The sequence below is a fragment of the Lampris incognitus genome, chromosome 10, assembly GCF_029633865.1.
Source record: "Lampris incognitus isolate fLamInc1 chromosome 10, fLamInc1.hap2, whole genome shotgun sequence".
Classification (NCBI taxonomy): Eukaryota; Metazoa; Chordata; class Actinopteri; order Lampriformes; family Lampridae; genus Lampris; species Lampris incognitus.
In genome coordinates this window covers 29,387,571-29,409,644 of record NC_079220.1, presented here as the reverse complement: position 1 = coordinate 29,409,644, position 22,074 = coordinate 29,387,571, and the positions used below count along the sequence as shown (strand labels likewise).

The 22,074-nt window shown below is 47.2% G+C and overlaps 1 protein-coding gene across 4 annotated transcripts; it reads right to left on the bottom strand.

Moving 5' to 3' along the window:
- Positions 1 to 983: 983 nt before the first annotated feature.
- On the bottom strand, positions 984 to 21,124 carry dhx58 (DEXH (Asp-Glu-X-His) box polypeptide 58). 4 transcript variants are annotated; one of them, XM_056287655.1, is made up of 12 exons: positions 20,951 to 21,004; positions 18,195 to 18,390; positions 11,535 to 11,739; positions 9,635 to 9,891; positions 9,392 to 9,505; positions 9,150 to 9,282; positions 8,699 to 8,884; positions 8,367 to 8,617; positions 4,043 to 4,354; positions 3,747 to 3,937; positions 3,553 to 3,646; positions 984 to 3,195 (listed from the first exon to the last, which is right to left on the bottom strand). In XM_056287655.1, the coding sequence occupies exons 2-12, from the start codon at positions 18,369 to 18,371 to the stop codon at positions 3,010 to 3,012; spliced, it is 2,106 nt and encodes a 701-aa protein (XP_056143630.1). In that variant the 5' UTR covers positions 18,372 to 18,390; positions 20,951 to 21,004; the 3' UTR covers positions 984 to 3,009. The 4 variants fall into 4 exon arrangements, with proteins under 4 accessions (XP_056143630.1, XP_056143631.1, XP_056143633.1 ...); XM_056287656.1 differs by having other exon boundaries at positions 9,635 to 9,888; XM_056287658.1 differs by having other exon boundaries at positions 9,635 to 9,825.
- Positions 21,125 to 22,074: the final 950 nt, after the last annotated feature.

The window sequence follows — 22,074 nt, the reverse complement described above, 5'->3', positions numbered from 1 at the left end:
AGCACACCGTTTGTTCATCATCTCCCTCACAGCGTTTCACTGGCTTTTTCTTAGGCGCTGCGTGGGCCTTCATCACCCTCTCGGACGTCTCGTCCGATGCTGTAGCATTAGCTACATCTTCAGCCGCCTCAAAGTTTCTCAATTTGGCCTTAAATTGTCCCAATGTCAACTCACTGTCGCCATGTGTCACCATTAGAGTGAATGGCTTATATCTCTCGGGTAACCCCCTCATCACCATGGCCATCATTAGTCCCTCACTCGGTGCTTCTCCCGCCCCTTTGAGAGCCGTTATGATTTGTTCAGCTCGGATAATGTATTCGGTTATCGTCTCATTATCAGCTTTCTTTAGCCCAGTCAATGTTACATACAGAGTGACAATCCGGGGTCTGCCCTTACCAATGTAATGTTCCCGCAACACCCGTAGACTCTCTCTACCTTTGTTCTTCGTTTCTCTGAAGATCAGTCCCAAGCTTGTGTTGTCCAATAAAGGCGCCAATGCGCAGTAGGCGTCCGCGTTCCGCTCTCGTCTAGGGCCTGCTCTTCCGCTGTCAAAAGGTCCCACGGGCTCGGTAAGAATGGTGGTTTTCAGCCCCACACCATGCATGCAACAGAGCATTCGCTCGACCCACAGTTCATACTCATCGGCCTGTCCGTTGAATGTGGGCCACCTGCTCTTCTTCCGCTCCATCTCCCTAGGTAGCGTTAGCTTAGCTTAGCGTTCCGTTAGCTTCCCGATAGCCTCTCTCGATGCTAACTAGCTTCACACTTGCTAACTTGCTACTCCGTGCTAACCTGTGCACATCCCGCCATCCGAGGTTATCACACTTCGTGTACTTCTTTTATCAAACTACTAAATAATCCAACGTTATCTGGGCCCATAACCTGTTAGAAGACTAGACTAATACTTTATGTCTATCTCTGCGCAGATGAAGTGGATAATTAAACCGTTATAAAGAATCGTACTGACTACCGAACTTCTGCTGGAGGGAAAAATGCAGCCTTCGTTTATACGGTTGTTTTGGGAGAAGAGGAAAAATGATCAGCGTCTCAGTGACGTAATCAATCCGCGCATGCAAGCGCAACACCGCCCACTTGTGGACAAACAAAGTCGGAAACAAAATAATAGTACACAGTAACACATAGTCATACAAATACACTGGTGTCATATCTCAACACGTCATATTAATTTTCGTTTTTTAATGAGCTTTTGCCTATTTAATAGCGTTTAATTTTCAAAAACAATCGACCACATTACATTTAATATGCAAAATAATGCCAATATTGTAGCGAATTCGGGGAGGGCAGTCCGGAGACCGCCACAGCCGGGACGCGAACCCGTGTCTCCCACACTACAAGCGACAACGTTAACCAGTCGACAAAAGCGGTTAGCGCTGTCTCTCGCGGTGCGGGCAATACGCGTACGCGTCCCTGCCGCGGCAGTTCCTATGGTTGCCCCCCGAATTCGCTACAATATAGACAGAAGAACAAATTTAAGATTATGCATTTATAAGACAGAAAATGAACAAACAAACGAGACAACGACACTCTTTTCGTGTCAACATATGAATGATTTTTTTTTTTTTACAGTAAAACCTAATTTATTTGAACCTCAGATTTAACAAGAATTGGCTGACTGACATCCAAGAGGGTTGCTCAGTTCGTGCCTTTCTGACTAGACCAAGCTAGTCTGACTGGCTGGTCAGACTAGCTTGGTCTAGTCAGAAAGGCACGAACTGAGGAAGCCTCTTGGATGAGAGGCGAAACGTCTTCACGGATATATACCAAGTCCAGTCGCACTTGATTCAACTCCTTTGGATAACCATGACCTGGATGAATGAGAACATTCACAGACTGGTGTTACGGGTCTAGATAGATCGATGCCATCGGCTATCCACTAGTTTACCTTAGATACACATAACCCGCGCCTACTGAAACAACTGGCTGACTGGCAGTCTCGTGGTGCGTGTCTATATGTGCGCTGTTGGGACACCCGGCAGACTGAAGGAGGTGTACCAGTTGAGGATACCGGTGGTTCGGGGTGTTTGTATTCGCCATGTGCAACGCAACTTTTAACTTGTGTTTTCAACGCCTCGTTACAGGCAACCTGCGATTTATCTACGTACTGTTGACACGCGCTGGTTAACCGCTCCCAAAGCTTCAGTGTGGCCACGTCTGCTCTGGTGATCATTCAGTGACGATTTCTGCATCGTAGTGCACCATCGTAGTGCACCCTCGGACAAATCCAGGACGCACATTAGCTTTCGTGCAGACATCGCAGGACATTTTTCCACCTTCCCTCCTCAGCCGGGGGAATTCTTGCTCCCACTGAACCCGGTATTCTCTCTTGGTCGTGGGGTTGCTACCGCTTGCTTGCTCCGCGGACTCCGCCTGCTCGTTGTCGTCAACTGCCGCTGGCTTGTTGGTCATCGTCAGAATTAATTTCTGGGTTCTTCTTGTCTTTCATCCTCCACCTCATCAATCCCTCTTTTTTTCCCACCGGCTCGTTTATCAACCACATTCGGTTTTTGAAAGATACTCCGAACACTCCGCTGCCGCGAAATTGTGTGATAGCCTACTTAGCTTGTTTAAAACAAGTTGGCAACGAAGAAGCGGGGCTAATTAATGATGCACAATCGCCACCAAGTGGACAGTGGGGCTTACAACAGGTGGCCGGCCTGCGTGTGTTTAATGAGTGTTGCGTGTGAATTTAATCGGTCAAATGACGGACAGCCTTCCGATTTTTCCGTCATTGTTAAAAAAAAATATCGGTCAAAGACGGAAAATATTCGGTTAACGCGACCCCTGCAATGCATATTTTTTTGCATCGTTTCATACTGGGAACTGTTAAGAGTAAAAACATTGACAAGCCATCGACAAGCTGAGACCTAAATAATGTCTCGCTTGAGCGGAAAAACAGAGCAGCGGCACAGCGGAATGAATGCCAGGAAAATCCCCCCCCCCTCCCCATCATACCAGTGACATACCAGTGAAGCCATTTTAACCATTGTCTCAGTTAGACAAGTCTAAAAAATTTTTTTTGCAGTATTCACTGAAGTTTAAATCATTTACAGTGAACGGAACATTCTTCCACTTTTTGACAGTCATTCTCTTATCTGCAATTTGCAGGGCAAATTCCTTGATGGCCAGATTGGGCAGCAGGGCAACCTTCTTATACTTCATCTCACATCCCCAGTGCTGTGGAAATACAAAGTCAAAACATTCAGGGCTTTGCATACAAACGCTGCCAGTTTTACCCCCCCCCAACCCCCAACAGTTAAAAATCCAAATAGTTTTTCAGCCACAACTGTAAAAAAATTGTTTGAATTACTCAGATTGACACCAAAAGTTTGACTCTCCATCCCAAAGATAGATTCATAGTGACAGATGCAGCATTTTGAAGATTGGTAGTGGTTTAAGCTCAGGGCCAGGAGGTCAAGTGGCGGGCGGGGTTTGTTGTGCCTGCCACCGCTTGTTTCCACGGATAAAACCTGGAGGCAGAACACCGCAGGATTTTGAAAGTTATAAATGAGTAGAGGGTGAAACCTATTTTACCTTGCCACATTTACCACAGTTGATTGTACATCCGGGCTCCCAATCCTCAAAACTCCTTTCCATGAAGACCTGCCCACCTCTCTTATAGAGCCCTCTAAAAACAAAGACATACAAAAGGGTTAAAACAGTCAGATGATTTCAAAGGCGGATTTTTATTGCATTACACTTTCTAAATTAAAACGAGCACAACTCACGCAAATTTGGGGTTGACGTTAACATAGTGCGAGTTGTCAACGAGTTTTATGTCACTACCAGAGGCCACGGGCTTAAAGCAGTTTCTACACAGGAGCTGAATATTGTCTGCGCTGTAACAGTTCTTCTTGTCAAGCGTCAGGTTTTGCATTAACTGACGACGCAGAACTTCCTCTTCTTGAAGCTTGGTTATCTGGAGGTAGAGAACATGTTGGAGAGATGTCAAAAAGACACATCTTACTCGATGGAGGGAACACAACGGTGTAGGTCAGATGTCTTCGAGGGGCTAAAACCTCACCTTGGCCCTGAACTCTTGGTAACTCATGCTTTGAACCTTGCTCAAGGCTTCATCGGTCAGCTCCTCCAGGTATTCATTTGTGAGTTCGCGGCGCACCTCCCGTCCCCCAGCCTGGGCCACCACTGAGTACACGCTGTCTCTCGCCCGGGCGCGACCGCTGGCCTGCTGCTGGGCAATCTCATTCGTAAGTAGCCCGTAGCGCACCACCAGGTTGCATTCTGGGATATCGAGGCCCTCTTCAGCCACACTGGTGGAGATCAGAAGGTTGAGGTTACCTTTGCGGAACTTCTGGATCGTTTCCTTCTGCTCACCCTGTGAACGTGTGCACAAACACAGATAAATGTCTTGATGCATGCTCAATAATCCAGGTAAGAAAATCAAAGACGGTTGAATCAGTTCATCTGGATACAACGTTTATTGACAGATACATTTCATCACTCAACTAAGTGACATCTTCAGTCTGAACTGACTGCAGGTATCCCCACCCTTATAAACAACACAGTGCCTAACGACCGAAACCAACGACCAGTTTCATATGCAAATATGGGTGTGACCCTCAACCAGAGTTTCAAAGGCCATGTGTACTGTTCACAGAGGATCAGGGATTGTTGCAATCACAGCATTCTAAGATGGTGGCAGATGTATAGCGACCGAAACCCACAACCATGATCAAATATGGGTGTGCCCATTAACTAGAGTTTCGATAGGGTCCGCGGTGGCGTAGCGGTGTAAGCATCGGCTTTGTGTCGATGCAGTTGCTCACTGGAGCAACTCCGACTATGGCCGGACTCGATGAAGCAGCAGTAATTGGCAACGCTGTCTTCGGGAGGGGGGCGGAGTCGGCTTGGGTTCGTCACATGAATGCGTCTCTGAGTGTGTCGGAAAAAGCAGTGGTTCGGCCTGGATTCGCCTTGTCACGGAAGTGGGGGGGCGTCTCCTTCGAGACTGCCGGCCGGAGAGATGCGGTTGGCGAATGCATATAGTACGAGGGTGGGAGTTTGAACTAAAATAGGGAGCGATTGGCCGCTACATTGGGAAAAAGGGGGGGGGAACTAGAGTTTCGATGGCCATGTGTACTGTTCACAGAGGATTGGGGAATAGTTCCAATCACAGTATTGTAAGATGGTGACAGATAGCCAGAGGCATGGGTGTGGAATGGGTTCCCCAGTCTCACCTGTAGTGGCCAACTTGTATATGGAGGAAGTGGAAAAGAGGGCTTCTGATGTCCTATCCAGGGATAACCTAGCAATTGGTTCAGATTTGTGGACAACACCTGGGTTCAAATTAAATCTCAGGATGTACCGCATTTCACCGACCACATTAACTCTGTGGACAACCACACCAACTTCACCGGGAAGGATGTGAAAAATGACAGGTTAGCCTTCTTAGACTGTCAAATTGCAATTGGTGACGGGTGATATTTGATTGTTGATATTTACTGTAAACCAATACATACTGATCAGTGCTTAAGGTTTGACTCTCATCATCCACTGGAGCACAAACTAGGAGTCATCAGGATGCGGTACCACTGAGCTGACAACGTCCCCACCGACACAGCGGCCAGAGGAGGGGAGAAATCCCACATTAAACAGGCCCTGGTTAAGTGTGGTTATCCTAACTGGGTGTTTGCCAAAGCCAGGAAGATGCCCAAACAGTGCATCAGTCAATCGAAGAGGACAAGGACAACAGCTGCCTAGGCATAAACCAGTGGTGATTCCATATGTGGTGGGAGTGTCAGAAAAGCTAAGACACATATTTTCCAAACACTGCATCTCAGTTGCTTTCAACTCTAAAACAAGCACACCAGAAGTTGGTCTACCCCAAGGATCGGGTCCCCAGAGCAATATAGTGTACGTTGTTAAGTGCTGGGAGGATTGCCGTGACTTGTACATCGGGGAAACTAAACAGACGCTGGCCAAGAGGATGGCACAACACAGAAGAGCTAACACGTCAGGCCAGCACTCCACAGTCTACACCCATCTACAGGCCAGTGGCAACTCTTTCAAGGATGAGGATGTGCACATCCTTGATAGGGAGGAACGCTGGTTTGAACGGGGAGTAAAAGAGGCCATCTATGTGAAGAGGGACCGACCGTCCCTGAACCGGGGGGGGGGGGGGCTAAGAGTACATCTGTCGCCATCTTATAATGCTGTGATTGCAACTATTCCCCAATCCTCTGTGAACAGTACACATGATCATTATAACTCTGGTTGAGGGTACCACACATATTTGCCTATGAAAATGATAATTGCTTTCGGTCATTAGGCACTGTATTGTACTGTATTGTTTATAAGGGGTGGGATGCCTGCAGTCAGTTTAGACTGAAGATGTCACTTAGATGAGTGATGAAACATATTTGTCAATAAACGTCATGTCCAGATTAACTGAATTAACCTTCTTTGAAACACAGATAAAGTTTCATCCATACTGTTGAGAGCAAGTTATTTTTAAAGCAGTATTCTATGTCTAATATACCTTTGTATTAATAACAATACACAAAACAAATCAAAGGTCAAGGGGCAATACATGGTGCTAAGCAGTTAGTGTTTTTCTAGCTCAGCTCAGTTTTGTTTCAGTTTTGTTTGGATAATTTTTGGTTTGATTTTTTTTTTTTGCATGTGTTAAAACATGAAGCAGATAGTCTAAGTTTTATTAAGCTATAACTAAACAGTAATTTAGTGATTAATTTATACTGAAGCAATGCATTCTAGTAATTGAACTGAACTCAGTTGGTTTTCTAACTTATTCTACTTTACTCTACTTTTGGGCGGCACAGTGGCCCAGTGGTTAGCGCTGTTTGCAGTGATGTTTTGTTTAGTTTTGATATATGTGTTGGTTTGGATATGTGTGTTCTTGTAGTTTTTGGATATGTTATTGTCTTTGTGTTGTACTGCTGTGGGCTGAGGGAAACGGCATTTCATGTCATTTCATATACGGAAGTGCATGAAGTGAAATGACAAATAAAGTGTTCCTGATTCCTGTCCCTGGTTCCTGTTGCCTCACAGCAAGAAGGTCCTGGGTTCGAAACCCGGGGTTGTCCAACCTTGGGGGTCATCCCAGGTCATCAGCTGTGTGGAGCTGCATGTTCTCCCCATGTCTGCGTGGGTTTTCTCCGGATGCTCTGGTTTCCCCCACCATCAAAAGAAACATGCATGCTAGGGTTTATATTCCTGTCTGTGCCCCTGACCAAGGAAATGGGAAAAGAACCGGAGTTGGTCCCATGAACGTGGAAGCCCACTGCTCCTAGCTACACAGATCACAGCTAGGATGGGTTAATTTGCAGTAACTGAATTTCCCCAAGAGGACTGATAAAGGAAACTTAATTACTCAAACACAAAAATTCCACTGAACCCACCAAAGCTACAGACACACACACAAGATATATACCACCAGGGGAGCCCGAGAGGGGATAGAATGAGTATCCCAAAAGGACAGACTTAACGATGATAACTTTGCAAATGAATTATCAATGGCAACTTTTGCGGTAAGGCCTGCAAAACGAGCAAGGCCTTAAAATCTGTCAGGCCCAAATGAAATACTTAGCGCATGGGGGAGCATTGTGGCGCACAGGAATCACTCCTGGTGAGATGCAGGAGGAGCCTGGCCTGGAGACACCCCACAGAGCCCAGAACCTCCAAGTGCTAAGCTCTCTGGCCACCAGCAAAGTAGTTCAGCAGCGTCAGATCCAGTGGCCACGAACGAGCAAGCCAGCACAGAGCGTGGTGCCAGTTTGATGAGGATGGAGACAGAGTCATCAAATCAACAGCAAAGTTAGATGCAGACAGCAGGTGCTCATTATAGAGCTGACAGGTCCCTGGGAGGACCAGATGGAAGAGGCAAATGAGCAGAAGTGGTCCAAGTACCAGGAGCTGGTGGATCAGTGCCGGAGTGGCAGAAGGCAGAAGGCGTGTTGTGAGCCCATTGAAGTGAGGTGTAGAGGCTTTGCTGGCTGCTCACTGTGCAAGGGTTACACTCTTACTTGGCATCACTGGGGCTGCAAAAAAGGAAAGCCATCAAGTCCACCATGGAGGCTGCAGAGAGGGCCTCCAGATGGCTTTGGATCAGGAAGTGATCTGTGGACCAATACTGCTGAGACACAAGACAGGGCCTGATCAACCCTGGCTGGGTCGTCTGAGCGAGGGTGTATGATGCTGAAAGACCCAAAACACCCGAGGACCTCAGGAAACATCACAGGTGATGTGTCCCTGTGCATCCTTGGATGTATCTTCGAATCACTGAAATTACAGTGTACCGCTCAGGACAAGCAACAAAAACAGCTGCAATAACGCATGGATTACACATCTAGTTCACATTTATATCACACCTGGGTCATGTAGGAGATGCCGCTGCCAGAGCCAGTGAGTGTGGCTGCTTTGATACCGGCTTCCTGTAAAGCCAGGTTGCTGAGGACCCAGTCTTGAAGGCAGTGAATGCTTTTGCGGGTCTTACTGAAGATAATGCCCTTGGAGTTGGTACTTGGCCCAAACTGCTTCAGCAGAATGCTCTGAAGCTTGTCCATCTTTGGGTTCTCAAAGCGAGTGTCTCTTGCTATTGTTTTCAGCGTTGTCTTGTTTTCTGTAAAATGAGGGGACAGTAGTTGTTTAACATAGTGAGCACCCTGGTCTTGAAAAAAAATGTAATTCTGTGTAATACCACCTTGGAAAAGTGCCAGAAGGAAGCGGTCTGTTCCATCGATGGCTGAGGCAACTTTGGTATTGTAATAGTCTGCTAGCGAAGTATAGGCATCCATCATTCGTAAGGTGTCATTGATGAGCAGGGCATCATTATACTGTCTGAGGTGGAGAGCACATTGTGCCAGCAGTCTGTTGTCCTCTCTCACACCTAGTATGAGAAATACACATCATATGTATGCATTTCCTAGGATAGTTTGCCTCAACACAGCCTTAAACTCACACAACTTTGCTTTGCCAACAATTGAACACCCTCAAAACATTCATTGCCATCAACCATGTTATAGTTTCATGGTACAAATACTGAATTCATTTTGGTGTTTCTGAAATTGTCACCCCAGAATGAATTTGGAAAAACAACATTCTTCACTCAATGAGGCTCAATGGTAGAAGAAAGGACAATGGGATCCTCTTACCATGCTGCTCTAGCAAAACTACATCTGTCTCATACTCCTGTGTGCCGGTCTCCCTCAGTGTAATGTCTGAAGTTATTCCCATGAAGTCATGGATCCTCTCCATCATCTGCCTCAGATGATCCCTAAGTGGATCCTGGAGGGGGGAAATAACTGCCTCAGATCTCTGTGTTTTCTTTGAATCAAAATGCTGAATTACAACATGATAAATCATGAAACTAAAATACTGTTGGAATTTATCTCACTTTATGTCGTTGGTCTACGATGTCAAACCTTTTGACAGGTCTCGGTACCTTCTCCTTTAGCTCGTGGACACAGAGTTTAGATGAGACTATGGCTGAGTCCAAGTTTGCACAAATCTGGGAGATAAAGATGGGCAGGGGGTGGGATTGGGTGGGGGGGTACAATGCAATTCAATCATCAGTAGCAGTTAACATTACCAGAAAGCAAAATTCATAACAGCACCCCCATCAAGAGCAGAGCCTGACCTGCAATACATGCTCCACAGCCTTTTCTAGGGTTCTTGCCCCCCCTGTCCCAGGTAATGCCATGAGGCCCAGGATCTGTGGCAGCGGCCTCTCTCCTCTGACTTTCTTCTCCACATAGCGCCTCATTATCTTGTTGTAGACCTCCTCTTTATGAGTGTGGTGACACTCATCAATGATCAGCAGAGTGATGTCTGTAGCGAGGGGGGGGGGAAACGATCTTCTATGATGTACTGTTACTTTATTCGTAGGAGACTCTGCTATCAGAGATGTGAGTGATAAGAGGATTAAAACCTGTTGGTAACACTTAACAATAATGTACACTTTTTTTCTTTTTTAGTAATTACCAAGGAACCTGTAATTAATAAATCAGGAATAAATTGTGTAGGTAACAAGTAGTTTCTGAATAACTGAATGAAGTATTATAGGGAGCTTTAGCAAAAGTTCAGTCAGGCACACTATCTTTTGCATGCATGGTCTGTAGTTATAGTTCTTATTATATCCTCGGATTCTCATCTCCCACACATGCTACCTCTTGATTTCCCTTGCTGTCATCATCTGGGGCTATCAAGTGAGCTATCAGCTGTTCACATCAGCTGTTCTCATCTACCCAGTAGCACAGCCACACACCTGCGTTAGTCTATCATCTTGCTGCTGTCTTTTTCTTCTTTTTATTTTCCCCCCTTTTTCTCCCCCAGTTGTATCTGACCAATTACTCCACTATTTTGAGCCGTCCCGGTCACTGCTCCACCCCCTCTGCCGATCCGGGGAGGGCTGCATACTACCACATGCCTCCTCTGATACATGTGGAGTCGCCAGCGGCTTCTTTAAACCTGACAGTGAGGAGTTTCACCAAGGGGGACGTAGCGTGTGGGAGGATCACACTATTCCCCCCAGGTCCCCCTCCCCGACCAACCAGAGGAGGCGCTAGTGCAGCGACCAGGACACATACCCACATCCGGCTTCCCACCCGCAGACACGGCCAATTGTGTCTGTAGGGACACCCGACCAAGCCGGAAGTAACACAGGGATTCGAACCGGGATCCCCGTGTTGTTAGGCAACGGAATAGGCTGCTACGCCACCCTGTCACCCTGCTGCTGTCTTTTTAAAATATGTTTCTTTCTCCATCTCTAGGCATTCGTGCTGCTGTTATGCGCGTCCTTCCACATCCCCATCACTGACTAGTCTTTGCAGATCATCATCAGTTTCATCATCAATCTCAGCAGAAGTCATCAGCCACCACCGCCATCAGTGTCTAGACTCCATAGGGGGGTTTATTATGCTGCTGCTCAGGGCTGATGCCCCTCGATTAAAAAAAAATCATCTGTTGTAATTAACATTTGTCCTTACTTCATTCACTATGTCTCCCCTGATCGAAATAGTGGATAATGATGTTACTTAAAAACAGGCAGTTGCCATGTTAATGAACCCGTAACTAATGATTACTTCCTAGATATCTGTGGGTCTGTACAATGACCATTTACTTAATAAATCATCCCTCATTAACTCTGGTACCAAATGGCACGTAACCATTAACAAATCATTACGTCCTTATCACTTACATAATATTACTATTTTGTGCCCCTCAAGTAAAGCGGTTAAAGTAGTGCATCATATTAAGTGGTTACCGAGGGTGCACAAAAATACTAAAGATGCACTAAAATACTGAGGGTTAACAAAAATGTCAACTAATGGTAAGGTAATCATTTGGTAATGATGGATTTTTGTGCCCACTCAGTATGATGCAATACGTTACTTGAGTCGGGCAAGGCAAGATTTAGATAAATAAAGCTTGCCTCGCCGTGGCTCTAAAACAGTCTCAGTAAGGAGGGCAGGATGGTGATTTGACAGGCTGTCACAGAATTAAAAACAAGGACTGAAAAGCTCACATTTGCATCTAACCTGAAAGCTTAACATGTTTGCTGTCCTCCGTGTTGATCAGAGCATTCTCCAGGATCTGTGCCGTGCAAATGATCATGTCCGAGTCCCTTACAACATTTCCAAAGAAGTCCTTCTCGTCACATTCCCCACTCACTGCCACCACTCTGTACTGGCGGCCCAGGTGAGGCATGAATTCTTTGCTGTAATGCTGGTCCACCAGATGAACCTAGAGAACATGTTGTCAGCTGGTCAACAATGCAGCGGCACTTATGTCAAATCGCTATGTAGTATATTGAAGTCATATACTAGATATAACAGTATATATTTCAACTACAAAGGGCATAATGTATAAATTGAATATGTATGTCAAGTAATGGAATTCTGACCTCTATCTGCATTGGTACAGATAGTATGTATTATAATACAATGCATTATTATTGTGTTTTTCTGGTATTCTGTTCTCTGACTTGTCCCATTACTGTTGTTGTGGCCAGCTTGAAAGCCACAGCAAAATGAAAGATAAAACACAAAATGAAGTAACTAAAGGAAACATAACAATTAGCGCGTTAGTAGATACATTAGTTGGTAAATCAGCATGCATGCCTATGCAAACCCATACCAACACAGGCCTGGTATAAGACTGTTAGTTTCCTATAGATGCACATGTGTTTGCATGATTTTAGGCTGGACCGGGCCAGCGGGCCAGCCCTACAAACGCGAATGTCCTTGACTCACTGACTCACTGACTGAGTGATCATGTTTGACACGATTGGACTGCTGGATCAGGTGGCCAAAAAAGTCACTGAGGTTACACGATTGGTCGGCCTAGTGCTGAGACGCATGAGGGAGAGTGCACAGTTAAAGCACCACTCTGACAAAACACTCACTGGCGATTTCACAAAAGGATTGCGCGACAAAAAGAAACCGTGTAATTCTCAAAGCACCCACAAAGGGTGAAATGCACCACTAACTGCGCTGCCGAGCAAATAACATCTCGGGGCTAATTGCATGTATTTAAATTAAGCACTATGTATACACGTGGTGCAAAATTGGCCCCATTTTATGCAAATGAGCCTAACTGCCAAACCAAAAAAAAGTCAGCTTCACTTACACCGGTGCTAATAGCCACACGCAGTTAGAGTGAAAGTTATTAGCATCTTCAGAGAGTTGGTGGTACCTGACGCCTGGACCTTCCAGTAATCATGGCAGCAGAGATTATAGCCAGGCGAAGGCAACGTCATGCCTGGTGTGCTCATGAGCGGATATTTCACAGGAGAATATTACTTTTTGTTTTTACGGAGACCAACATCATTCACATATACAGGTTGCAAGGTCAAACAATTCTCGTTATACTTGATGACGTCAAGGATGACACTGAACCTGCCTACCATTTATACTTTAATCATGGATAATTGCACTCGGCTGCAAAACGTTATGGGCGTGTTTGCGTTGTAATATCATTCACACAATATATTTTGTCAGTCGGACCTTGTGAAGGGGCAGATAGCGGTTGCAAGTGATGGGCCATTCATGGTGCTATCAGCGGCTGCAATCCCTTCTGTGTGAACTCGTCTGTCAATACAGAATGAGTCTGAGAAGAACGAGACATTCGCAGATGGAAACAAATGAAAGAGGAGGGGGAGTTAACACATAATTAGAATAGTTATTATAATTAAATTAACTTCTCTTTCAAAGAGAACATCCCAAGATATGAGCAGAAAATATTGTATCGAAATGGGGGGCTGGCAACGTCAGGATCCGCCGCAGCCGGGACGCGAACCCATTTTTCCCGCACCGCGGGCAACATTGCTAGCCACTCGACTAAAGGGTCCGACCCCATAACTCTTTATCCGTGCATGTTACAGTATTGTTCTTGCAACTGCTTTTATAAACTTTTTCTTTCTTTTTTTACTCGAACCACATCATGTGATATGCTATTTCAGTACACTTTAACAACACATATTACTGGGACCACTATATTGTATTTAGAAATCACGTCAGGACACAGCGCTGTCGCTCGACACAACTTCTACGTTGCATTCTTTATTTAGACTCACACAGCATCACAGGCAGACCCGATCAAATAACCCAGAGCCCGCAGGCATCACCAATCGATCCCAGCACAATAGACCAGCACCAAATCAAACGCAGAACTGTCGATGTGTGCAGACATAACACCCCCCCCCCCCGGCAGGATTTCAAACATGAAAGGTTGACACAAAGTCCTCTAGGTGGCCAGGGCGTAAACGTGTGCGAACAGGTCGTGAGGCGGCCTGAGGCTGGGCAGGCCGAGGTGGGGAGGGGGAAGGCAGGGGAAGCTGAGGCCCAGGAATGTCTGGGGCCCGTGTAGGCGCTGCATGAAGCCCCGGGGTGTCTCGCCATGCTGAGGGAATGGCTAAGGTTGTGTCACCAGCTGTGTGTGGCGGAGCTGACACCTTCCGTAGACGACTGGAGTGCCACCGAGTACCATCGCTGAGGAGGTAGGTGGCTGGGCCCAGCTGACGGGTGACTTGGAGAGGAGAGGACCAGTATGAAGCCATTTTATTGTCCCTGTGGGGCCTGCGGACCCTGACCCAGTCTGACACATTGATGTCTGGCACCCTGGTTCGTTTTGACTGGTCAAACCGTTGCTTCATACGCGTCTGCTGACGAGTGACTGAGGCTCTGACCCCAGAGGGAGGTGCCTGGGGTGTGGAGGGGCGGAGCCTGTCAAGGGGCATGTACAGTTCCCGGCCTAGCATGAGAGAGGCTGGGGAGATGCCTGTGGTCGAGTGCTGTGTGGCCCGATAGTGCAGCAGAGTGTGACGGATGGCCTGCATGAAAGAGCACCCTTGGGCCATGTGTGCTCTGAGGCCGTTCTTCAGTGACTGGTGAAAACGTTCAACGCCGCCATTGGCCTGGGGGTGGTAGTACGCAGTGCGTATATGACGGATGCCCTTGTTTTCGAGATAAGCAGTGAACTCAGCAGAGACCAGCTGAGGGCCGTTGTCAGTGGTGATGATCTTTGGGAGGCCCCAGCGAGAGAAGAGAGAGTCCAGGAAGTCGATGATGATCTGTGAGGTCACAGTGCCGGAAGTGGTGAGTTCAGGCCATTTTGAGTGTAGATCGTAGGCGACCACCATGAAGCGTTGGTGGTGGGGAACTCCATGGATCTCACCACAAATGTCCAACTGCAGGTGTTCCCAGGGCTGAGAGGGCCAGGCGAGAGGTTGCAGGGGTGGGGGAGCCTGGTGGCCAGTCTTGCCACTCACAAGGCAGGCAGAACAGTCCTTCACCAGAGCCTCAATATCTCTGTCTATCCCTGGCCACCACACCAGGTCTCGGCAGCGCTTTTTCAGTTTCACAATGCCCAGGTGGCCTTCATGCGCCATATTCAAAACACGCGCACGGAGAGCAGCTGGGACCACTGTGCAAAACCCACGTGCCACGCAGGTGTCGTTCCAGCAGGAGAGCTCCTGTCTGACTCGGGCAAACGCAGCCAGCTCCTCTGGGACCTTGTGAGGCCAGCCGTTCTGGATGTAGGTACGGAGCTGGGAGAGGACAGGGTCCTGTTCGGAGGCTGCCCTCAGCTTCTGCAGAGAGACAGTGGCCTGAAGGGGTGTGTGTAGCATTTGGACAATGTCCTTTTCCACACAGTCAGTGTCCGTCTGTGGAGCTGGGGTGGAGACAGAGCGAGAGAGCAGGTCGGCGACAACATTGTCTCTGCCTGGGGTGAACTGCAGGCTGAAGTTGTACTGGCGGAGGCGGTCAGACCAGCGGTGCAGCCTCAGGGGTTTGTGGCCTGTCTCAGATGTGGATAGCAGCGCTGTCAGGGCCTGGTGATCTGTCCTGAGGGTGAAGGAGCAGCCATAGAGGTAGAGGTGCCACCTTTCACAAGCCCAGATACAGGCTAACACCTCACGCTCACCCACGGAGTACCGCTGCTCGGTCAAGTTGAGGGCACGGGAGGCGAAGGCGATGGGGCTTTTCCACACCGTTCTGGGTTTGAGACAGCACAGCCCCTATCGCTGTGGCAGACGCGTCACAGGTCACAAAGGTGGAGCTGGAGATGTCGAAATGAGCCAACACTGGTGGTGAAGTCAGTTGAGTCTTAAGATCACGCACAGCGTCACTGCATGCCTTTGACCACACCCATGGCTCGTCCTTACGCAGTAGCTGGTGCAGGGGGGCTGTGGTCGCAGAGTACTCGGGAAGAAACCTCAGGTAGTAACTTGTCATACCCAGGAAGGAGGCGACCTGGGCAGCCGAGCTGGGCTCAGGGATGGCCTGAATGGCGTCCACGTTGGATTGTAGTGGAGTTACACCGCTCGCTGACAGCTGGAACCCCACGAACTCGATGGCTGGCACAGAGAGGACACATTTCTCAGCATTGAGAGTTAGCTTGTGCTTGGACAGGGCTGCGAAGACCATGTTGAGGCGCTTGTCGTGGATTTCACTGGTGGGCCCGTGTACCACTATATCGTCCAGATAAATGGCCATGCCCAGTATGCCAGCCAGCACAGAGACCATGATTTTCTGGAAGCAGCTAGGGGCGGAGCTGAGACCGAAAGGCATCCTGGTGTAGCGAAACACTCCTGCATGTGTCACAAAGGCTGTGAGGTTTCGGCTGCTGGGGTGGAGGGGCATCTGTAAGTACCCCTGTCTGAGGTCGAGCTTGGAGAACACCTCAGAGCCATAGAACTGAGCAGTGAGTTCTTCTGAGGTGGGCAGTGGATACTTATCAGGTACCACCGCCTTATTAACTGCACGTAGATGGACGCAGACACGCAGGCCTCCCGACTTCTTCTTAGCCACCACGAGGTTTGAGACCCAAGGTGACGTGTCCACCGGTTCAATGATGCCAGCTTCCAGCAGTTGTTGCAGCTCGGCGGAGACCCCATCACGGAGAGACAACGGGATGCGGCGCAGTGGTTGGATGACAGATTTCACAGCAGGGTTGAGGAGAGGTTGATGGGCGAAGGCGGAGAGGCAGCCCAGCCCCATAAACAGCGATGGCCACTTCTGCTGCCAAGGCGTAGCAACAGTCAAGATTGCTGTCCCCCTTGTGTCTAAGAGGGAGAACCCCAGAGCGGAGAACAGGTCCAGGCCCATCAGGTTGGCCCCACGGCGCGCCACATGAAAAACTGCATTGGGCATCAGCTTGGTTCCATAGCGGACAGTCACTTGAAGATGGGCGAACCAGATCGATTTTGGAGTCACCATACCCACAGAGGACAGCTGAGGGTGCGGACAGTGGCAGTGAACCGAAAAATTGACTGTAGGTATCAACATTCAGGAGAGACACACCTGCACCGGTGTCCAACAGCAGGGGGATGCACACATAATTAATGTTGACTGTGCATGATTTGAATGACCCTGGCCCAGAGCTCACCTTGTGAATGATGGCGGTTGAAGACTGGGGGGTGTGGCCCTCTGACCCAGCCGGGGAAGATCGACAGACGTTGGCAAAGTGATTTTGCTTACCGCAGCGACGGCATGTCTGGCCACGGGCAGGGCAGTTCTGAGTCCTTGAAACATGAGACCGAGATCCACAGTTACCACAGGACTGTTGAGGGCGGGGCCGAGTAAGCTGTCGTTGCAGTTGCAAGACGTCCTCAATGGAGTCGGCGCCCGCCTCGCTCTGGCTGGGTTGCGTCCCGAGGGGCAGCCATGAGTAGAGGGAGGAGTCGTTGGCAGCTTGACTGGAGGTGGCCACTTGCTGTGTATTTAGCATAGCAGCACACTCAGCTGCTCCCTCAACCTGTAGTGCGATGGTAATTGCTCTGGACAGCGGCAGATCGTCTTTTTCCAGCAGGAGAGTCTCACGCACCTTTGCGTTGTTGGTGTGTTCGATAAGCTGGTCGCGAACCATCTCGTCCTGAAACGCGCCAAACTTGCATGAGCTAGCTAGCCCCCGCAAATTAGCTACATACTGCTGCACAGACTCACCAGGCAGTTGGTGTCGCTGACGGAATATAAATCGCCTAAGGAGGGCACTCTGTGGAGCAGCGAAATGGGTGCTCATAAGTCCCACAGCTTCGTCAAAGTTTGTGACGTTCCCCAGAGTCCCGAGCACACGATGACCCTCTGCTCCCAAGCAGTGTAGCAACAGAGCCGTCTTCCTAGCCTGGCTCACGTCGTCGAGGCCTGAGGCGATGATGTAATTTTCAAAACTATGTAGCCAGCGAGTCCATGGTATCGGAGGCTCAGCACCAGGTAATGCCAGGAAGGGGGCAGGTGGTGGGAGAGAGATATCAGCCATCTTCGTCGCCAATATTGTATTTAGAAATCACGTCAGGACACAGCGCTGTCGCTCGACACAACTTCTACGTTGCATTCTTTATTTAGACTGACACAGCATCACAGGCAGACCCGATCAAACAACCCAGAGCCCGCAGGCATCACCAATCGATCCCAGCACAATAGAACAGCACCAAATCAAATGCAGCACTGTCGATGTGTGCAGATATAACACACTACAGCAAATTGCAGATGAACAATTAATATCCAGGAATTCACATTAGAGACACTACCACTGACTATCCCTGTCACAAATTGGCCACAGTTTCGAACATTGACCGTACACACTCCAGCCATGTACTAGGTATTGACCTAGTCTGGTTTATTTAACTAGTGAAGCACTATAAATCCTTTCATGAGAAGTGCTTTATGAACAAATTTAGGATTACTATGTCAGTATACCTTGTTGACCAGTACCATAACCTTGCCCTCTGGGTTGGTATCCAAGTGTCTTTTGGCCACATAGACGGCAGCACGGGTCTTCCCTCCTCCAGTGGGAAGACAGATGATGATGTTCTCGCCCCGCAGTGCTCTCGCCACCACCTCCTCCTGGTATCCACGAAGCCCAAAGTCTGACATCCTACTGTGCTTTATTCTCCTGTTTACAGGGGAAATACTTCAGAGGACGTAAAAAAAAAAATCTCAGCAGACATTGCTCAAGAGAGAAACGACTCCTTAGAATCACTTTATACACCATGAATAATAAATGTACATTTTTTCTTGGACGACGCTGTTCCAGAAACATATCAAACACACATTATTACTCAAAGAAGGTTGAATCAGTTCATCTGGATACAAGGTTTATTGACAGATACGTTTCATCACTCATTTTCTCATTGAGTATGACATGTTTAAAAACGAGTTAAGCGTCCGGTTAGCGTAGCAGTCTGGTCCGTTGCTTTCCAACATAGGGATCGCTGGTTCGAATCCCTGTGTTACCTCCGGCTTGGTCGGGTGTCCCTAGAGACACAACTGGCCCTGTCTATAGGAGGGAAGCTGGATGTGGGAATTTTTTTCAAATGTTTCCTACCCTCCCCATTGGTTGCCGTGCCCTGTAATTAGGGGCGTGGCAGCGTGGTATTTATTGGCTGTATCGTCTTTGTTGTTTAACCACCGTGGCAGCTGATGAGTGCATGGCGCACGAAACAGGCTTGTACTACAATGAATTAAAGTTTTTTCCTAAATATATCTTAATATTCCACTCCTCGTTTGTTGAGCACTCTTACCAACACCATTGATGGTTTCCGGGGGGGGGGGGCACTATATGTGACTGCTGGGATAGGCTCCAGCATCCCCGCGACCCTGAGAGCAGGATAAGCGGTTCGGATAATGGATGGATGGATATTATGTATATAATTACTACTACCACTTTTGGCTGCTCCCGTTAGGGGTCGCCACAGTGGATCATCTGTTTCCATTTCTTCCTGTCCTCTGCATCTTCCTCTGTCACACCAGCCACCTGCATGTCCTCCCTCACCACATCCATAAACCTCCTCTTTGGCCGTCCTCTTTTCCTCTTGCCTGGCAGCTCCATATTCAGCATCCTTCTCCCAATATACCCAGCATCTCTCCTCCACACATGTCCAAACCATCTCAATCTTGCCTCTCTTACTTTGTCTCCAAACTGTCCAACCTGAGCTGTCCCTCTAATATAGTTGTTCCTAATCCTGTCCTTCTTCGTCACTCCCAATGAAAATCTTAACATCTTCAACTCTACCACCCTCAGCTCTGCCTCCTGTCTTTTCGTCAGTGCCACTGTCTCCCCAAACCATATAACATAGCTGGTCTCACAACCATCTTGTAAACCTTCCCTTTAACTCTTGCTGGTACCCTTCTGTCACAAATCACTCCTGACACTCTTCTCCACCCACTTCACCCTGCCTGCCCTTCTGTTCTTCACCTCTCTTCCATACTCCCCGTTACTTTGGACAGTTAACCCCAAGTATTTAAACTCATATGCCTTCGTCGCCTCCACTCCTTGCATCCTCACCATTCCACTGTCTTCCCTCTCGTTCACACATATGCATTCCATCTTGCTCCTACTGACTTTCATTCCTCTTCTCTCCAGTGCATACCTCCTCTTCTCCAGGATCTCTTCAACCTGCATCCTACTTTCTCTACAGATCACAATGTCATCTGAAAACATCATAGTCCACGGAGACTCCTGCCTGATCTCATCCTTCAACCTGTCCATCACCACTGCAAACAAGAAAGGGCTCAGAGCCGATCCTTGATGTAATCCCACCTCCAGCTTGAACTCATCTGTCATTCCAACTGCACACCTCGACATTGTCACACTTCCCGAATACATATCCTGCACCACTCCTACATCTCTGCAACTCCTGACTTCCTCATACAATGCCACACCTCCTCTCTCGGCATCCTGTCATATGCCTTCTCTAAATCCACAAACACACAGCGTAACTGCTGGCCTTCTTTATACTTCTCAGTCAACACTGTCAAAGTAAACATCCCATCTGTGGTGCTCTTTCGTGGCATGGCACCATACTGCTGCTCGCTAACCGTCACCCGTGAGTTTATCCCATGAAAACCAAACCCACCAATCAATAACCCACCCTCAACCCACCTAACTGCACCCTATATTAGAGAAACGTTTCTTTCTTTCCCTTTTTCGTTTATTTGAATAGGGACAGTGCATATCAATGAACTTTGGTATCGCAGATACACATGTAAACATGTGTATCTGCAAAAAATAAAAACAGATGTGATACACCACAACACAATACAATAACACAAGTGGACAAAAAATTGTATTATGTATATAGTATATAATATAGTATGTATTATGTATAATACATATACATAATACTATATATTATATACATATTATACAAAATATACATTTTATGATCATAAAATGTATATATAATAGCAAGACAACAACGTGGCTAAAACCAAGAAGAAAAGTCTCTTTCTTGCACTTTTACTTTAGCACTTGTTTTGCTCTTAGATGCTTGTTTAGATGCACTTATGACCTCTGATGATTAGTAGTTCTCCTGATTTCCTACGTTAAATGATGCACTTATTGTAAGTCGCTTTGGATAAAAGCGTCGGCTAAATGACTGTAATGTAATGTAATGAATCCACATTTTGGTGATCTATTAAGTTAGGGTGTTTAGAAAAGCTCCTCAGCTCACCTGTCGAGTCAGACGTGCAGTCCACTGGATCGACCGTCGCTCCGTGGGTTTCTTCTGACCGAATATGACAGAGACGAAACGAAAGTCTTTTGCTGTCGAACAAAGGGCCCTGCTGAGGGGCTCCGGGCGAACGACGTCAGGATCCATCCGTTATACAGACTACTGTGTAACGGATTCAGCAGTCTGTCGTTTGGCTCTCCAACCGAACCTCCGTGTACCCCTCACAGGGGCCCTGTCGTTTTCTCTGGGCAGACGTCAGGAAAACGAAACCTAGCCTGCTGCCAAAAGCAGAATTCCCCTTTTGATAGCCACACCTCTGGTTAATCAGCAGTTCTCCCTTTTCTAGTGCAACCTATATGATGCAGTTTACCAATAGTAGTTGTATGAAGTTATAAACGTATTGTAGCGAAGTTGCTACCCCGTCAGAATTGTGCCAATTCTCCTGTTTTACCCATCAGGCACTGCGTGCAGATTGTCAGTTGTTATTAAGTGTTTTGTAAGTGTTTTATGTGGTTTTATGTGTTTATGTGATTACTATTTGTTGTGGTGTAATTGTAGTTGTCATTCTGTTGTGTTGTGTAACCTTGGAACTGAAACTCTGAACAACTTTGTTGTTCGAGTAGATGACCACCATGTATTGCGTCACATTTCCGTAAGTTCTTGTTTCTGTGTGAGTTCAATAAAGGGCCTGTAAAGTTACCTTTGTCGTTGCTTCTACGTTCGCCACAGTATGATTACCCCCCCTTATAAAAAAAAGCACACATCACTATCATGAGATTGAACATATGCAAAGAAGCCACCTCAAAAATAAAACCAAGATGAAAGATAACTTTTTAAGTTCAAATATATTTATTGTGAACATGCAAAATAAAAGAAAAAATGACCAAGCATAAAAAACAACAAATAATAAAAATAAAATCAGAAGAATTCAACAAGAATTCTCAATAGAGATTCCAACAAAATCATATGTTCGAAAAGGAGCAGGAAGAAGTTATTGCTTAAAATTTCCTGCCCCCTCTCTAATGCTCAATTAATAAACCTAAATAATAAACTTAATTTTTCATACACCAAAGTATGTTCTCAATGCCTATCTCACAATGACTCAATAAAAAAATAAAAACAAT